The sequence below is a fragment of the Chiloscyllium punctatum genome, chromosome 2, assembly GCF_047496795.1.
Source record: "Chiloscyllium punctatum isolate Juve2018m chromosome 2, sChiPun1.3, whole genome shotgun sequence".
Classification (NCBI taxonomy): Eukaryota; Metazoa; Chordata; class Chondrichthyes; order Orectolobiformes; family Hemiscylliidae; genus Chiloscyllium; species Chiloscyllium punctatum.
The window spans coordinates 156,990,776-157,010,154 of NC_092740.1; the positions used below are offsets into that span (position 1 = coordinate 156,990,776).

Sequence of the window (19,379 nt, forward strand, 5' to 3'; positions counted from 1 at the left end):
ACACCGACCCTCTGAAGAACATCCCACTCAGATCCACACACCTGCATTTCTCCTTGCTAATCCACCCATCCCGAGACAGTATGGGTAATTTAACATGGCCAATCCACCCAACCAGCACATCTTTGGACTATGGGAGGAAATCCACAAAGACACAGGGTGAATATGCAAACCCCAAACAGACAGTCACCTGAGGCTGGAATTGGACTCTGGTCTCTGGTACTATTGAGCAGCAGTGCTAACCACTGAGCCACCATACCATCCACCAACTCATTCAGCCTCTATGAAAGGATGATGGTAATCTTCTATTTGCATGCACAGGTTAAAAAAAAGTAGTTGGTTGTATGTGCCACAATTATTATTCAGTGCTCTCAGTGAGCAAGTATACATTGCTCTTGGTTTTTACCTGCATGTGTTTACAAGTAACACACTCCGTCACATAAAATCTATATAACCCAAAATAATAAGCTTTATTGTAAGAAAAGTTGTTGGCATACTGATTTCTCAAATCTACAAAATAATGCACCCCAATAACAAAATGTTCCTTTTTCAGTTTTTTTTAGAATTTTATACAAATCTTTCATCTCCCTTCTAAATAAAAAATGCGATATTTGTGCTAAGAAATCTTCAATGCAAAATGCATTTTTTGACCACACAGATATGTATTACAATTAGGCTCATTTCCTTACTGGTACAAACAGGGAGGTACTATCTTTTACAAACTCAGATACTTTTCATGGATTTTTCACAAGAACCAATCAATGACCAATATACCCCTGATATAGAACACATTTGTACAGTATATAAAAAGAAGACATTACAATCTTCGAGTTAGCAACTAGCAGGCATTCAATGTGCACACATTATCCTTTATACATGAAATACAATGAAAACATGAAACAATGTAAAATGCTGCACAAATCATGATGTACTGAAACAGAGATTCCAATGCCAGTTACTTCCTGATGAGATCTAGTTTTTGGTTGTACAGTATGCTGACCCTGGTAGAATAAATATCATTAGCACCAGTTTTCTGTACAAGCACCATTAAAGTATACATTTACTGTCGTCTTTAAACATGCAAGTGAAAAAATATAGCCCTTTGTTCTGGGCTCTGGTACCAGTTATCTATCAAATATTGCACCACTTGAAAGGAAAGGATTTGTGGTGATTGAAATGGTTCCTCTGAGAATGCCCCATAGTGTACAGTACAGTCTGACTTTAGCATTGCATATTGATATTAATGTGATATGAACAGTTACATAATATTATCTGTAATCCAGAAAATGGCTCATTATGTTTCTATTGGTCTACATTATTAGAAGCCATTTACAACTCACATACTCACACACTCATGTAAAATATGAGCTCACCGACTGAGGTGATATTAAATATACAGCAACCATGACTGAGGTTATATGGAATACTGTTAACATGGCAGTGTGTAAAAACCCATTTATTGAATGAAGGATCCCGCAGTCTTGGAGAGAACATGAAGTTACAATGTCCAATGTAGAATCACAGCCCTTGACATGTAAAAGCTTTATCAATTGCAGACATACTGTGGAGATAATTGAAGGAATATTTTTGAATAGAAGCAACGTATGTCTTAGCTCGTTCAATGAAGCTGGATCTGTAGTCTCATTTTGAGCGCTTCTCCCAGCTCACCAAGGAGGTAGTCATTGTCTTTTTTATCTTCCAGTTTCTGCAGTGTCTTTTTCTTATACAGAGGAATGCTGGTGATTTCCAGTGTGTACGTACCTTCCAGAGGCCGCCTTTTCGTCAAGTGCAGGTAACTCAGGCCATCCTTTCGGTGGATACGGAAGTAATTGTTGTCATTTCCGTTGGAGATAACATAACGAACATGATTGTAGAGTGGTTCAATAGCTGGCACAAGTTCTAAAATATGCTTCTTGTAGTTCAGCTGTGAGATATTTAGATTCATCTCCACGGGGTTGTCTGTATCCAGACTAGCCAAACTAATCTGTTGATCCTAGCATCAAAATAAATAGCAATAGATTATTAGTAATTAGTGCAAATAAAACAATTAGGATTCTCCTTTTCTACATTTAGATTGTTGTGGTTCTGTTTGCCGAGCTGGGAATTTGTGTTGCAGACGTTTTGTCCCTGTCTAGGTGACATCCTCAGAGATTGGGAGCCTCCTGTGAAGCGCTTCTGTGATCTTTCCTCCAGCATTTATAAAAACCACTACAAACGCCAGAGGAAACATCACAGAAGCGCTTCACAGGAGGCTCCCAAGCACTGAGGATGTCCCCTAGACAGGGGACGAAACGTCTGCAAAACAAATTCCCAGCTCAGTGAACAGAACCACAACGACGAGCACCTGAGCTACAAATCTTCTCACAAACTTTGAATACATTTAGATTAGATTATATTCCCTAGAGTGTGGAAACAGGCCCTTCAGCTCAACCAGTCCACACCGACCCTCCGAAGAGTAACCCACCCAGACCCATTTCCCTCTGACTAATGCACTTAACATTATGAGCAATTTAGCATGGCCAATTCACCTGACCTGCACATCTTTGGACTGTGGGAGGAAACCCACGCAGACACAGGGGAGAATGTGCAAACTCCACACAGGCAGTCACCTGAGGCTGGAATCGAACCTGGGTCCCTGGTGCTGTGGGGCAGCAGTGCTAACTACTGAGTCACTGAGTGCTCCCTCTACATCAAATCTCTTCTTTTTAACAGACACGTAAGTATGAATTTGCCCTTTTCTTTATCATCACCTGTTATGTGAATACATAACTTTTGGATAGGAATATCATTTCTACAGCCTAATTCTGATTTCATTTCTATTATATGAAGACAAAAAATAACAGGAGATAATTACCTGTTCAGACTTGGTATCATTGACACTTCTTCGGTTTCTGCTGCTGCTCTTGGAGTAACCATTGATCTTACATTCATAGCAAGTTTCATGTGATAAAAGATTTTCATCATCTGCATCTCCACCAAAAGGCCCATATTGCCCTTTATTGAATCCCATGCCAGAGACACAATGGCTGTGAAGTAAATTGCGGAAGAATATAATTTGAAACAAGGGATGGACTTTATAGCAAAAAAAACACACTTATGGGTGAGATCATTCAAAACCCATACATGTTCATAAAGTTAAAATTGAGCCCTATACTTCAGTTCAGTTATAAGTCATAATGTTCATTTTTATTTTCAAAAATTTAAAAATCTTATTTCTGTTGCTTTCACAGTCTCATGCACGCTCACTCTCCCTGACGGCATCCTGGATCTCTGGACATTGGTCACCTCTTTCCAGTGGTGCTCTCAAGGGGCTGTGTGCAATACATCTGTGATCTATGGTGAACAACTCTCCATTTGCCAGTAAGTCTTGTGTTTTTCTGTCTATTGGTCGACGATGTTGCCTGAAACCTGTTGTGAGAGCCTGGCTGCACGATTGATCACTATAGGAGAGGTTGGTGGCCACCATTACCCTTTTTTAGCGTAGGGACTGAGAGGGTCTGCCCTGTCTGATGCAACAAAGGAAAACTACTTGATAATCTCACAAGGCTCTCATCTGAAACAAGACATAGGGAAAAATCTTCCAATGGCAAGATATTTATTGCAGTACTGTTGACTAGAGTTGCTTGTTGTGATCATGCAGAACTCCTGATGCAGCTGACTCCTTTGGGATTGTCCTGGAAACTGAAGATTCCGACGGGCAATTACTGAGAATCCAGAAGCTTCTGGGTTAGAGTTGGAGCCTTACGACTGACTTGACTTAATAGCTATCGAGGAAACATTATAGGATAAAAACCCACTCTAATTCCTGGGCCTCCTGACTCACCATTGATACCTATCCCATCCCTCACCCATCTCATTTTGACAGGCAAGTAACCCTGTGCCCCACCGATAGGATTCAACCCTTTACTCCTCCCATTCGAACATTCCTAGACTTGACCTAACCTTGTCGACTCAATGGCCCTACTGACCTTTCCTGCCTCCTACTGATCCACATACTCTCCCAAACTCTTAATGACTCCTTCCAACCCCCTCAGGAAGTCAACTGGACTCCAACACACCCTCCTGATCTGATAAATCCTGACCTACTCTCTTACACGCCCCTTAGCTGTCTCCATTATCTTTACCCTGGAATCTCTCACCTACCTGCTCCCCAACCCTCTCCCCCACCTGAGGACCTGACTCTCTCACCTACCTGTCACCCTAGCCACATCCACCAATCCATCCAACTCCTTGTCCACCATCCACTCCAATCTTTCCACCCACCTGACATCACAACCCCATCACACCACCCCTCCACCCCCACCCAGGTGGTTCGCTTACTCCCTACCTTAGGTCATACTGTTGCCTCTCCCAGTATCTGTGGAAGTAGTTTCAAGGCTAGAATACTGCAGGAATATTCAGGAAAGAGGCATGATTACAGTGTTAATCTACTAGACCATGCTAGACTGCTTCAGTTGAGAAGACTCCTGGTCCAGAACATTGTATGGAAAACTCCTCTAAAGTTAAGTGTATATTTTTGTGTCTGATCCTGATCGGAAGATCTGTGCCACAGTTTATTCCATGTTAACAACTCACAAGTTACTTGTGAGTTGCTAACATGCAATTGGTATGTCTATGTGAAATCTCTTAAATGTACAAAATAAACATGGCTTTCCACTCTAACTTCTATGAATAGAAACTGTTACAGAAACTATGAGGAAGACATGGGTAATAGACATTACTCCATCCAGATTGCAAGCTGTCCTCCAACCAGATCCATATGACTTCATGGATATGGATGGTGGTGGTTATTAATCGTTTCAGTCTCCTACACTGTTCTACAACAAGACCTGTGATAATCACAGGAGCTGCTGATGCCTTAGTCTTCCTGTTGTGTGGAACACACTAGTAAACTCATTTTTGAGCTGCAAGAGTTTTAGGGAATGGGAAATACCTTTTTCCAATATTAAAACATTTCATTTAATTAAATTTTGGCAAAATGCCAGTTAATTGGGTTGATTCCTTCTGCAGCTTGCTGTCCAGGCTTCACCCTTCCTCACTATCTTCCTCTTATTCCATGAGCCTCCTTAAGATGTAACTCTATGACCAAAGGGCTATTGTTGTTAGCCCTTTAATATTTCCTCCTTTGGTTCTGTGTCCATTTCTTGGTAAAACATCAAAGAGGCATAACCGATGTTTTAACTGCTAAATTAGTCAAGTTGTGGGTATAGTTGGAAGTTGGTGGAACTGGGACCAGGCCAAGAGGTTTGCCTTTGTTTCCAGTAACCTCTTGCTGAACTTACAGCAGCAGTCAGTTAAATTAGTTATAGATTGCCGAGTCCTGCATGTTACTGTCTACAGAAGAAGCACAACTTTCTGTGTTGGGATATTTTGGGAATACACTGGGAGGAGGAGAAGTATGTTGGGTGGTCCCCTGAAGTTGGTATTTGAAATTGGTAAGTCCATGTGAAATCTCTTAAATGCACAAAATAAACACGGCTTTCCACTCTAACTTTTATGATTCTGTAGGGATTCTATGAAGTTTTCCATATGAAGAGTGAACAGTGAATTCCTGTGTACGTCTGGCAAGTGTCGGCCAACTTAGGTTCCACACCAAGAAATAAAACAGTTCATTTCAAAACCACATCAATGCTTTTCTATTCAGACAGCTTAGTTACACTTCATTTTATTAAATTTCAAATATTCTACAGTTATAAAGAATGCGATCTATAGCAGGAATGTAAGAATATGGAGGTTTGCTAATAATGTGGATGATTGTATCAAACATAAACACACTGTCATAATGGTGGGTAAAAAACAAATTACATTCAGTATTGCAAAGTACGAAGTAACTTGTTTTGATGGGATCAATACAAAAGGCCACGTATTCCAGGAAGGTTATAAAGAACAGGTGCAGATTTGCTCCACACAGTTCTACTACAGGGCCTTGTACTGCCATTAATGAGCCACCTTCACTACTGGGGACATCACATGCCATGCATTACCAGAGGAAGACACTGACTGGTACTATCTGGTTGCCTTACTGTCCAACTAGATTATCTGATACCAAACTGAGCAATGAATGTGTGGACTGAGTTCATATCTTATTCAAGGGAAACAAGCATGGCACTGGAACATGGGTCTAGACAGGTCCAGGCAGCTGAATTACAGGTAATTACTGTGAATGTTGTTCATTGAAAAGTGACCGGAAGAACTCTGCGCTGTTTCTTTTTATGCAATGAGTTCTTGAATGTGTGGCATCCACAGATGGAGAGGAGTAGGGGTGGGTCAGGGATATGGGAGTCCACACAAAGGCTGTATCAGTAAGGCTGTGTTTCTCAGTTTACAGGCCAACAGGGAGATGGAGCAGAAACTGTGGAGAGAGTAAGCTGCACATCATTCCCTTCGCCAAGTTCTCATTAGTGACTGTGCTTCTCTCTGAGCTAGCACATTCCTCCCTGACCTAGTTCCAGACCATTCACACAGAAGGGGAAGGTAAGCAACAGATGCATGGTTGCACCATCTGCAAACTGCTCACCACCTATGACAGTAGGTTGGGGGTCTGCTGTGAGCTGAGAACCAGCTTGTCTGTAGGGCTCAGGAGATACAGGCAACACTGCCCCTTCATTCTGAAGCACTGTCAGGCCTCCTGGCTGTCCCAGCAGTGCCCTTCTCTCTTGGTGGAGGGAACGTCTGGCAGGCCATCACTACGAGTGTTCTCACTAGGTTTGCTGGTTCCCTGATTGGATGGCAATCCTGGTGACCAGTCATTAATTGACTGCCTCCTGGAGGATCTCAGTACCTATTGGGCTTCCACCACCACTGGGTCAGAACCTGTCTGTGTCTCTCAATTCCAAAGGTGGGAAGATTCCATCCACTGGGTTTATTAGCAAATAGGTGCAAGAGATTCAAGCAAACACAAAAAAGATGAAAAAGGATTTCTTCAGTTTTAACTTCTTATTTTTCCATTGCCTCCATGCTTTAAAACCTAGCAGGCTAACAATCCAAGCAGCGACAGGGTTAGGGTTAGGTGGACTTACCCTTGTCCAACTCTGTAATACCCAGGTGGGCAGCCACAGAGGTAGCCGCCTTCTGTATTTGAACAGCCATAAGAGCATGGATTCTTATAAGATGAACATTCATTCACATCATGGCAGCTATTGGCAAACTCATCAAAGTTATAGCCAGAAGGACAGGCACATTTGTAGCTGCCAAGTGTGTTGTAACAGGTTGCTGAACCACAAGAAGCTGGATTGGAGCATTCATTCTCATCTACATGGAACAGAAAAGGGCCATAAGAACATATGACATTTTAGTCCAAACTAACCCAACATGGCTCCCAGTTACAGTCATGCAAACCAGTTTTCTACATCAGTATGCCAGGAGTCCAAAATGATCATAATATGATGAATTTTATAAAGTTTGACAGTGATTGAGATAAGATTTTCAATAAATACTAACACTCAGAGACAAACTCATTTGCTGAACAAATACTTTCGCCTTGAAGATAACTTGTATAATAAAGGCAGAATTGCATCTCTGTGACGGCCCTTCAGAAACACCGGATAATGACCAGACCAACTATATTGTGTTATAGAGTCAGAAACAAGATTGACCAGGAGCCCTGGGGAAGCTCTCTGCTTTATTAGAAATCGTACCATCAGACCTTTCATGTTCACTCAAGACAGCAGAAGGAGCCTTATCTTCACATCTCATCCCAAAGACAATGGGCTGAATCTTACTATCTTTTTGCCGAAGTGATATTTTCATTAAGATTCACAGGGGCTTCCACTCTGCAAAGCTCAGTATGTTTTCTCACCTCCCCTCATCTACTCCCTGCTACTCCCCGACAGCATCCCCTCATGTGCATGAGCCTGATTCCCTCATTGGCCATCGGTAGAGGAAGTTGTTCCTGCCAGGATATCCTGGGTTCCTTGGTACTGGTGCCATCTTTAAAATTCTCTTGTCTACCTGGTCATACACTGTCGGTCTAGAATTGCCCTGCACAGTTTGTGACATTTGCCCCAGAATGTGGCAGTTTTGGGGAAATCAGTGCCTGGCTTTGAAACAGGGACTAAGGACTCCTGTAGGATAGCCTCGTACTGAAAAGGGAGGTCCTTTTCCACCAGAACGGGTGACCACCATATGCAGCATGCCAGTGTAGAAGTGTCCTAAACGTGAATCAGAGATGTGCCACCAGGGCACTTACTGGCTGGCATGTGTCAGATGTCAATTTTTGTGGATATGAGGTGCATGTAGACACTGCCCAGGAGCATGCCCTCAGACAATGGAGCCAGATCTCCAAGATGGAGGCCCAGAGGAGTAACCAGTGAGCTGGAGTGACTAGGAATTTGCTCTGACGTGCATGCCAGGAATTCTCAGCATCTCATCTCCAACCAGCTGCTGGTAGAATGGAGGAGTGTGTAATGTGGGTGATAATGAATGATTATCCTCTTTAATAGGTCTCTCACTACTCACTCGTGAGAATCTCATCTCAATGTCCAGAACCTGGATGGAAAATGTGAATTGTTTGTGCTGGTGTCAGAAAGACCTTGCTCAACTTCTCAGGGGATTCTCCCAAATTTCTAACCAGAATCTGCATTGGTTAGAGCCGAGGAAGATTCTGCCCACCACCTGTAACAATTTGCCAGTGTAGCACAGCGATGTCAGCCTAGTATTTGGTACTGAGCTGCCTAGAGTGTGAACTGAAATAACCATTTTTTGACTCAGTGGCAAGAGATGGCACAATAATTGCACAATGTTCAGCACCATTCATGACTCCTCAGATACTGAAGCAGCCCATGCTCAAATGCAGCAAGATTTGGACTATAACTAGGCTTGGACTGACAAATAGAAAGTAACATCTTCTCCACACAAATGCCAGACAATGGCCATCGCTAACAAGAGAGAACCTAAGCACCACCCTGACAATCAATGGCACTCTCATCAATGTATTTCCCACTATCAACATCATGCATTCATCATTGAAGAGAAAGTGAACTGGACCAGCTATATAAATATACTGTCAACAAGATCAGCTCAGACACTTGAAATTCTCAGGCAAGTTGTTCACCTTCTGACACCCCAAATACAGTCCACCAAATCCACAGCATAAGTCAGTAATGTGATGGAATACTCATGACTTGCCTGGATCAATGCAGCGTCAACAAAAAGTTTGGTACAATTCAGGGGAAAACAGTTAGCTTGATTGACACCCTTTCTGCCAATATCAATCTGATTAAACGGGACCTCCCAAACTTGTGACCTCTACCACCCAGAAGGAGAAGGGCCGCAAATATATGGGAACACCACCATATGTACCTTCCCTTCAAACAACTCATCAGGAAATACATCACTGTTCCTTCAGCGTCATTGGGTCAAAGTCCTGAGTCTTCCTCCCTAACAGCTTTGTGGATGTACTTACACTGGGCTCTCACCTTCAAAGGCTTGGCAATAACGAGGGATGAGCAATAAATGCTGGCCCAGCCAGCAAAGCCCATCTCCTTTGAATGAAGAAAAATAAAATCAATTCTCTCCACATCTCAGGTGCACAGCAGCAGCTCTTTCAACAGCACCTTCAAACTGGCAATCTCACTTTTTGTTTGCTTTATAGTACAGTATTACTCATTTGCAAATAAGGATATTAGAATAAATGTGGATCTCGTATACTCACCTGCTATTTGAACCAAACAAATAGAAAGGCACAACATTAATTGCAATAAGGGGGTTACTGGAACGAGGAGATCAGATGTGGTAATTTTAGGCTGTTTGAAAACTTGGCTTTTTTAGGACAGAGCCCAGAAAATATACAGGTTCCATATGGGGAGAAGGTCCACATATGAGAATCATTGTTAAACTGTGTTCAATGGAATGATATTCTATAAAGGGGTAAGGAAGTATGATGGTTTAGTTATCAGTTGAGTAACCCAAAGGTCTGCATTAATGATGTGGAAACATGAGTTTAAAATCCGACTGTGGCAGGTAGGGAGGTTAAATTCAACTAATTAAATAAGTATGGATTAAGAAAAAAATACCAGTAATTGCAACCATGAAACTATTGTTGAAAAAACACATCTGGTTCATTAAAGTGCTCTAGGGAAGGAAACCTGTTGTTTTACCCAATCTGGTCAATAACTGACTCCAGATCCACTGCAATGGGGCTGACTCTTAACTGCCCTATGACATGGTTGAACAAATCATTCAATTTCATTCAGGAATGTGACTCACCAGCACTATTTCAATAACCAACACTGCCCACATCCTACAACGCAAAAAAACTCTTTGTGAAAGAATGTTGCTGGCACAGGTGACTATCCCAAGCATGTAATCACAAACAACCCAATAATGCATTACAGCTGAACAGCGTTTCCTTGACAGAGGAACACTTCATAGTTAACTAACCACTCTGTTTTGTAAAACGAAAACAACCATTTGAACTAATTATGATTTAATGTACTAAAAACATAGCAGGCAGTTAAACATACGGTACTCATACAGCACATTTAAAAAGTTACTTACCCGATAGGTTTCGATGACTCAAAACGATAGAAAATAATTGAGTACAGCAAAATTTCAACGCATAATATCATGGTTTCTAGCGTGTTAGCAGATCTGTTGTTACTTATGAATCTAATTTAACTTGGCTCCCGTCCAAGAAAATAGATGGTTTCCAACTGCAGCATAATTCATATTGTTTTTGTATGAACTTTATTTAGCATCACTATCCTCTCTCCCATGTCCCTTAACTCCCACTTATGTAGTGAGGTTTAAATCAGAGGAACACATCCATCCAGTGTAAAATACCAAACATGTGCCTGAGGTAGAGTTTAGATTACAAAAATAATTCTTTCCTGTTCTATCAGTACACATTAAAATTCCCATAAAGAAAGATGGAATTAATTTCATTGAACTCCAAAAAAAAACCATATAAATAAAGATTTGGGCGAATCAAGAGAAATTAAAGAGTAAAAGTCAAAGGCTGAATGGGCGTAGTTTTCAGTAGTTGTACCAACTAATGTACGTCTTCTGTTCACAATGTGTCTGACATAATAAATGATGGAGAAAGTGAGGACCGCAGATGCTGGAGATCAGAGCTGAAAATGTGTTTCTGGAAAAGCGCAGCAGGTCAGGCAGCATCCAAGGAGCAGGAGAATCGACGTTTCGGGCCCTTCTTCAGGAATGAGGAAGGTGTGCCCAGCAGGCTAAGATAAAAGGTAGGGAGGAAGGACTTGGGGGAGGGGCGTTGGAAATGTGATAGGTGGAAGGAGGTTAAGGTGAGGGTGATAGATCGGAGAGGGGGTGGGGGCGGAGAGGTCAGGAAGAAGATTGCAGGTTAGGAAGGTGGTGCTGAGTTTGAGGGTTGGGACTGAGACAAGGTGGGGGGAGGGGAAATGAGGAAACTGGAGAAATCTGAGTTCATCCCTTGTGGTTGGGGAGTTCCTAGGCGGAAGATGAGGCGCTCTTCCTCCAGCCGTCGTGTTGCTATGGTCTGGCGATGGAGGAGTCCAAGGACCTGCATGTCCTTGGTGGAGTGGGAGGGGGTGTTGAAGTGTTGAGCCACGGGGTGGTTGGGTTGGTTGGTCCCGGTGTCCCAGAGGTGTTCTCTGAAACGTTCTGCAAGTAGGCGGCCTGTCTCCCCAATATAGAGGAGGCCACATCGGGTGCAGCAGATGCAGTAAATGATGTGTGTGGAGGTGCAGGTGAATTTGTGGCGGATATGGAAGGATCCCTTGGGGCCTTGGAGGGAAGTAAGGGGGGAGGTGTGGGCGCAAGGTTTGCATTTCTTGCGGTTGCAGGGGAAGGTGCCGGGAATGGAGGTTGGGTTGGTGGGAGGTGTGGACCTGACGAGGGAGTCATGGAAGGAATAGTCTTTTTGGAACGCTGATAGGGGAGGGGAGGGAAATATATCCCTGGTGGTGGGGTCTGTTTGGAGGTGGTGGAAATGACGACGGATGGTACGGTGTATCTGGAGGTTGGTGGGGTGGTAGGTGAGGACCAGTGGGGTTCTGTCCTGGTGGCGATTGGAGGAGCGGGGCTAAATGATGTTAACAACCTGATGGGTCAGGACAAACTGCAAAATGTCTTGTAGCTAATGCTTATTTATATCAGACAAACATAGTCAATCCACCTCATTCACGTCTCTAAACAGTAGAAGAGACAGAATTTTTATTGATGATCAGCTCACGTTAAATTTGAAATCAGGAACATTGCAAAATGAGGAAGCCATCTTTCATATAATTCTATAATTCTTTGAACTACATTGTCCACTTCAATTTAGTAGAAAGTAAATTCTTGTCATTTTAATATTATTCATAAAATCATAGAAGCCCTACAGTGCAGAAAGAAGCCATTTGGCCCATCAAGTCTGCACTAACCTGCTGAACAGAAACTCACTCAGACTCAACCCGACCGTATTCCCATAACCCTGCACTTCCCATGGCCAATCCATCTAACCTGTACGTCTTTGGACTGTTGGAGGAAACTGGAGCACCCACACAGACACGGGGAGAATTTGCAAACTGGGTCCCTGCTGCTGTGAGGTAGCAGTGCTAACCATAATATGAAAGGTTGATCTAAGTTGTTAAAAATTCAGTCATACAAGTACAGATCGGTTGGCTCCACAGAAAATCCAAATTGATTTGATCACTAGTCTCCACGTGATACTGACCAACACACTGGTTCCACTGATAGTGCTGCATGTAACCGTGCGGACAGCTGCACCTGTAACCTCCCAGCATATTTTGACAACCGTGCTGGCATCTGTGGCTTCCATCGCATTCATTCACATCTGCAAAAAGATAGGGTAATTGAGAACAGAATGATGTTTTCCACAGTTTCCAGTTTATGTGCTCCTTTCCTGAAAGTGCTGACTCAATCTCGGGTTTGATTCCAAAACCTGCTGGCAGTCCTCCAGTGTCTTTCCCAAGTGACCATTTCTCACATTTGAGTCTAGACACTAAGCATTGGCTTGTGTATCAAAGCCAAGTCTGATTTGTCTTTACCAATAAGCCGGTATCTCAGCATGGGTCAATGGATATTAAGAAAGAGTGGGGACTCTGCCGAACATTTTCCTCCTTTATAGCCAATGGCAGCATTGCCAATTGTAACAATTCTACTTTCAACTGAGATTAGTTAACTTGTTCAGGGATTAAACCCAAGATTCCTTATAAGGAAGACATAGTGTCTTGTCAGATAGTGCACGTTTGCACAAAAGCACCAGGACAGCTTAACTTCCATTTTGTTTTGACCTGTGTTGGGAAAGTGGTTGCCTTTATCAAGTTGATTATTATCTGAAGGAATCAATCTTCATTCTTTCCAACATTCAATAATAGATCATGATTTGCTGTCTTAGTTATGTTGAAACTAATGGCATTCATTTTTATTTCTGAACGAACAATGCAGCAATGTCAGACAAGCAGAGTTGTACAGTTGGAAACGTACTTTCAATGCTGTGCCACTCTGCTATTATCATCATTAGAGCAACACTTTGCTGACTGACCCAACATTGAAATACACTGCCTGGCCTGAAGGTGCTGTATTGTATGATTTGGAGATGCCGGTGTTGGAGTGGGGTGCACAAAGTTAAAAATCGCACAACACCAGGTTATAATCCAACAAGTTTAATTGGAAGCACACTAGCTTTTGAAACGCTCCGAAAGCTAGTGTGCTTCCAATTAAACCTGTTGGACTATAACCTGGTGTTGTGTGATTTTTAGCTCTGTATTTGTATGGCAGACTTAGAACTAAACACACTACAAGAGGGCTACCCTTGATAAGAGAATGCTTAGACTGAAATAGACAACGTGATGTGCCAATTGCTACAGTCAGCACCAATTGTATTTTCCCTTTACAGATGCGAGCTGACTTGCAGAAGTTCTCTATTTGCTTTAGCTTTTCAATATTTTACGATTTAAAAAGCAAAAAGCCATCATTTCTTTAAAATGTGCAGTCATTTAATAAGTTTAACATTTTTTATGGGCTGGAGGGGCTTTGGTTGGTTATTTCTCAGCCATTTCCAGCACAGAATCAGAGTAGGAATTCAGGAAAAATCCAAAGCTGTCCAAACTTATTGGAAGGGAAATAAAAACGGAAAACTCAGCAGGTCTGGCAGCATCTGTGGAGAGGGAAACAGAGTTAATGTTTCCAGTCTGGTTTAACTATTCTTCACAACAAGAAGAGTTGTTTAAGACTCATGTTGAACTTTAAACACTAATTATAATTCTGTCTCAAATGCTGCTAGACCTACAGAGTTTCTCCAATGTTTCTGTACTTATGAAAATTTCAGATTTGCAGCACCTGCTGTATTTTGCTTTTAATTTCAATACACGTGAAAATGTGGCAGCTTCTATAAAGGGTGATCTGTTCTGCTGTTCGCAAGCTGCACAGGCAGATAATGGCAGAAATATCAACTTCAAGGGGGACACAGAGGGAAATAAGGCACAATATTTTTGATATTTTTTCATGTATTGTTAACTGCAATTAAAACAGTTCTCAGTTTCAAAAGCCAATTTCAAGACTAGGGAGGGCACGTATTTAAGGTGAGAGGAGAGAGAGATTTAAAAAAAGAGATGGGGGCAAGGTTTTTAAATGGAGGATGGTTCGCATGTGAAATGAACTTTCTGAGGAAGTGGTGTATGTGGGCACCATTACAACTTTTAAAAGACATTTAGGAAAGGTTTGGAAGAATATGAGCCAGGAGCAGGCAGGTGGGACTAGTTTAGTTTGGGATTATGTTTGGCATGGACTGGTTGAATGGAAGGGTCTGTTTCTGTACTGTATGACTCTACAACAATAGTTTCTCAACACATCTGGTACCAACATTGAGGATTGGCTGTGATCCACTAACTTGTAGACATAGTCAGTGAACACTCATTGCTCCAACTCACACATTAGTCATGTCCAGTTGGGCAAGATATCAGAGGGATAGTAATTTATATGGAATTCCACTCAAATTGAATAAAATTGCACATCTTAAGAGAGAATGACTTTGATGAGATTTTGTAGTTCTAGGTCTCTTCTAGGACATGTCAGAGAGACACTGAAATCAGTATCAAATGATTTTAATATCAATTCACCAATATTAAGCTGTATTGCTTCATTATTATGAGAATAGCTGTCCCAAAAATCAGGCAGAGTTTGAATTATCCAGATCCAAATGAAACAGTCATAACTATTTCTTGTGTTTGAGCTGACCTAGATTTTGGACAGTCTTACTCCTAATATTTGTCGCATAATTGCTAAATGGGCTTCTGCTTGGCATCTGAACTTCCTCAGCTGAGCTTTGGGTGAGACACTGGCTGTAATGTCACCAGTAAAAAAGTGAAATTCATTCTTTGTGACAGTAAATCAAACCAAATCAAAACTAATGTGATTTCTGTCTTGTGTTAACTCAAGACAAAATGTAAACTGAAATAAAAAGCTAACCTGCCTTTAGGGATAATAATGTAACTAAATCAGAGACAGTTTGGACTAACAGAGCTGCAAACTGTCACTACGTTGAAATTTCAATGTCAGAATCTTTCAAACAACGGTTATGTCACCTCAAAGCCTCTTTCTTGTCAAAATTTATAGTCAAGCTTTCTGGTGACTTACAATCATGACAAATGCCTAAAGCAGCACACTGACTGTGTCTGAAAATAACCTAGCCTTTTTTTCTTCGGATAAGCAGTTTTGCAAATTAACAATTGGAACCAAAATGGAAAACCTTCCAAAAATTGCTTCTGTGAAACACTTTGCAAGTCTGTCATTAGAAACGTTTTGCAATATTAAACTAAAATTTTGAAATTGTTCAATAGTATGCACATTACTTCCAAAGAAAAATTCCTATGTTCCTGCTCTACCCATTCTGCTTTGGATTTATTTGAGTGACAGGTTTGATGTTGATCCTACAGTACCCAGAGACTTGATTTAGAGTTCTCTGGTAGTAAGTGTGGTGCAAGTTGGTGTCAGGGATAACTAAACCACTCCCACCCTCATGGGAAAGTTAACTTGAAAGATCAAGCTCCAATCAGTCAATTCAGAACTTTCTGGCAGGCTTCTCAGCCAATCAGGAGCCTTGTTACTAAAGTCCTAACCTGCCCGCAGCTGTCAACCAATCAGGGCTGGCAGTGATTGAAACATTGAGTTGGTACCTGGAGACCCAGGCTGCCCAGTTATGAGGAGCCACAGCCCATGAGTGTTTACTCAGGGGTAGTGGAAAGGTCACAGGCTGAGGGGTTCAGGGGCAAGAGCAGGGGATAAGTTACAGCAGCTATTCCCCTCTCTGCTTTCAATTACTCCCAGAGTGAGGGGAACGAGTCCTTCATCCATCAATGTGGCAGGTGGGAATGTGACAGGAAGGCAGCCTCTCCTCTACCTGTTAAATCTGTCAGCAATTGGGTAGCTGATAGGCTGAGGCCCTTTCAGCCACTAATCGACCATCTAACGGCCTTGAGATAGTCACCCATGGACTGTCCCACTCAGAATGTAACTGCTGCCAAGGTTGGAGTGGGTACCTCTGCAGTGTCAATCAGTACCCACCACCTGCTCAGCCACTTCCAGAAAGGAGAAAGTTCTGTCCTGTCAGGATGTTGTGGGTTAGCCGAGCCAAGATACAGGTGAGCGTGGAAGTTTAGGGACTAGAATGCAAAATGGGCATCATAGAGTCCCTACAGTGTGGAAACAGGCCCAAAATGTCCACACCGACCCTCCGAAGAGTAACCCACCCAGGCTCATTCCCCCTACCCCTGACTAGTGCACCTAGCCTAAACATCCCTGGACACTATGGGCAAGTTAGCATAGCCAATTCACCAAAATTGCACATCTTTGACTGCGGAAGGAAATCCACACAGCTACGGGGTGAATGTGCAAACTCCACGTAGACGGTCGCCCGAGGCTGGAATCAAACCTGGAACCTTGGCACTGTGAGGCAGCAGTGCTCACCACTGAAACATTGTGCCACCCTCATTGTTGGTTAACATCTCATCACGGTAGGAACGCATCATTGGAGCTCTCTTAGTCAGATGCTATTAAACTCCATTTGGTCATAGTACCATGGTATAATGTTCCTTCACTATGATCAGACATTGAGCGGGTAACTTACGCATACAACTGCATAAGGATCTTGAAGAAGTCAGGTCTGAAGGTACATACCCTCACAGTTTAACCCAGTGTTGTCAAGGGTAAATCCTCGCTGACATTCACAGCTGAAACTTCCAGGTGAGTTCTGACAAAGTCCCTTGGGTCCACACAATGAGAGCTGGGATGCACATTCATTGTTATCTATAAAACAGAAAGGTACATGTAATGTAAACTGGTGACTAAGCGTAAACCATCTGTTTGTCAAGTTAGAACGCCCAACCTTTATCTCCAAAACAGTGCCATGTTGGGAAACATGGCTTGCTTAAGGAGCCCACCTTTGTATGATACACAATTCTGGATTAGTGGTGCTGGAAGAGCACAGCAGTTCAGGCAGCATCCAAGGTGCAGCGAAATTGACATTTCGGACAAAAGCCCTTCATCAGGAATAAAGGCAGTGAGCCTGAAGCGTGGAGAGATAAGCTAGAGGAGGGTGGGGGTGGGGAGAAAGTAGCATAGAGTACAATGGATGAGTGGGGGAGAGGATGAAGGTGATAGGTCAGGGAGGAGAGGGTGGGGTGGATAGGTAGAAAAGGAGATAGGCAGGTAGGACAAGTCCGGACAAGTCTTGGGGACAGTTACTGAGCTGGAAGATTGGAACTAGAGTGAGGTGGGGGAAGGGGAAATGAGGAAACTGTTGAAGTCCACATTGATGCCCTGGGGTTGAAGTGTTCCGAGGCGGAAGATGAGGCGTTCTTCCTCCAGGCGTCAGGTGGTGAGGGAGCGGCGGTGAAGGAGGCCCACGACCTCCATGTCCTCGGCAGAGTGGGAGGGGGAGTTGAAATGCTGGACCACAGGGCGGTGTAGTTGATTGGTGCGGGTGTCCCGGAGATGTTCCCTAAAGCGCTCTGCTAGGAGGCGCCCAGTCTCCCCAATGTAGAGGAGACCGCATCGGGAGCAACGGATACAATAAATGATATTAGTGGATGTGCAGGTAAAACTTTGATGGATGTGGAAGGCTCAGGTTTTACAGTTCCTGCGGTGGCAGGGGAATGTGCCAGGATTGGAGGGTGGGTTGTAGGGGGGCGTGGACCTGACCAAGTAGTCACGGAGGGAACGGGTCTTTATGGAAGGCGGAAAGGGGTGGGGAGGGAAATATATCCCTGGTGGTGGGGTCTGTTTGGAGGTGACGGAAATGTCGGCGGATGATTTGGTTTATGTGAAGGTTTGTAGGGTGGAAGATGAGCACCAGGGGGGTTCTGTCCTTGTTACGGTTGGAGAGGTGGGGTCTGAGGGCGGAGTGCGGGATGTGGACAAGATGCGTTGGAGGGCATCTTTAACCACGTGGCAAGGGAAATTGCGGTCTCTAAAGAAGGAGGCCATCTGGTGTGTTCTATGGTGGAACCGGTCCTCCTGGGAGCAGATATGGCGGAGGCGGAGGAATTGGAATACGGGATGGCATTTTTGCAGGAGGTAGGGTGGGAAGAGGTGTAATCCAGATAGCTGTGGGAGTCGGTGGGTTTGTAAAAAATGTCAGTGTCAAGTCGGTCATCATTAATGGAGATGGAGAGGTCCAGGAAGGGGAGGGAGGTGTCAGAGATGGTCCAGGTAAATTTAAGGTCAGGGTGGAATGTGTTGGTGAAGTTGATGAAATGTTCAACTTCCTCACGGGAGCACGAGGTGGCGCCAATGCAGTCATCAATGTAGCGGAGGAAGAGGTGGAGAGTGGTGCCGGTGTAATTACGGAAGATCAACTGCTCTATGTAGCCAACAAAGAGACAGGCATAGCTGGGGCCCATACGTGTGCCCATAGCCACCCCTTTGGTCTGGAGGAAGTGGGAGGATTCAAAGGAGAAATTGTTAAGGGTGAGGACCAGTTCGGCCAAACGAATGAGAGTGTTGGTGGAAGGGTACTGTTGGGGATGTCTGGAGAGGAAAAAACGGAGGGCTTAGAGGCCCTGGTCATGGCGGATGGAGGTGTAGAGGGATTGGATAACCATGGTGAAGATGAGGCATTGGGGGCTGGGGAAATGGAAGTCTTGGAGGAGGTGGAGGGCGTGGGTGGTGTCTTGAACATATGTGGGGAGTTCCTGGACTAGGGGGGATAGGACAGTGTTGAGGTAGGTAGAGGTGAGTTCAGTGGGGCAGGAGCATGCTGAGACAATGGGTCGGCCAGGGTGGTCAGGCTTGTGGATCTTGGGAAGGAGGTAGAACCGGGCAGTGAGGGGTTCCCGGACTATGAGGTTGGAAGCTGTGGGTGGGAGATCTCCTGAGGTCCAGTCAAGGATAGTAGTGGGAAGTTGCGTGTGGAGGCTGAAGAGATTGGGGAGATACTGAATGAATACTTT

The 19,379-nt window shown here is 43.5% G+C and overlaps 1 protein-coding gene across 1 annotated transcript in view; it reads right to left on the reverse strand.

The window, feature by feature from the left end:
* Positions 1–442: 442 nt before the first annotated feature.
* Positions 443–19,379, reverse strand: part of LOC140492176 (fibrillin-2-like) — a 320,148-nt gene continuing 301,211 nt past the window's right edge. Inside the window, exons 61-65 of the mRNA XM_072591036.1 lie at positions 17,107–17,235; positions 12,644–12,763; positions 7,017–7,248; positions 2,852–3,023; positions 443–1,990 (exon numbers count right to left, since the gene is read on the reverse strand). Coding sequence (XP_072447137.1) covers positions 1,616–1,990; positions 2,852–3,023; positions 7,017–7,248; positions 12,644–12,763; positions 17,107–17,235 — 1,028 coding nt within the window. The 3' untranslated portion in view covers positions 443–1,615. The remainder of the gene's footprint in view (positions 1,991–2,851; positions 3,024–7,016; positions 7,249–12,643; positions 12,764–17,106; positions 17,236–19,379) is intronic.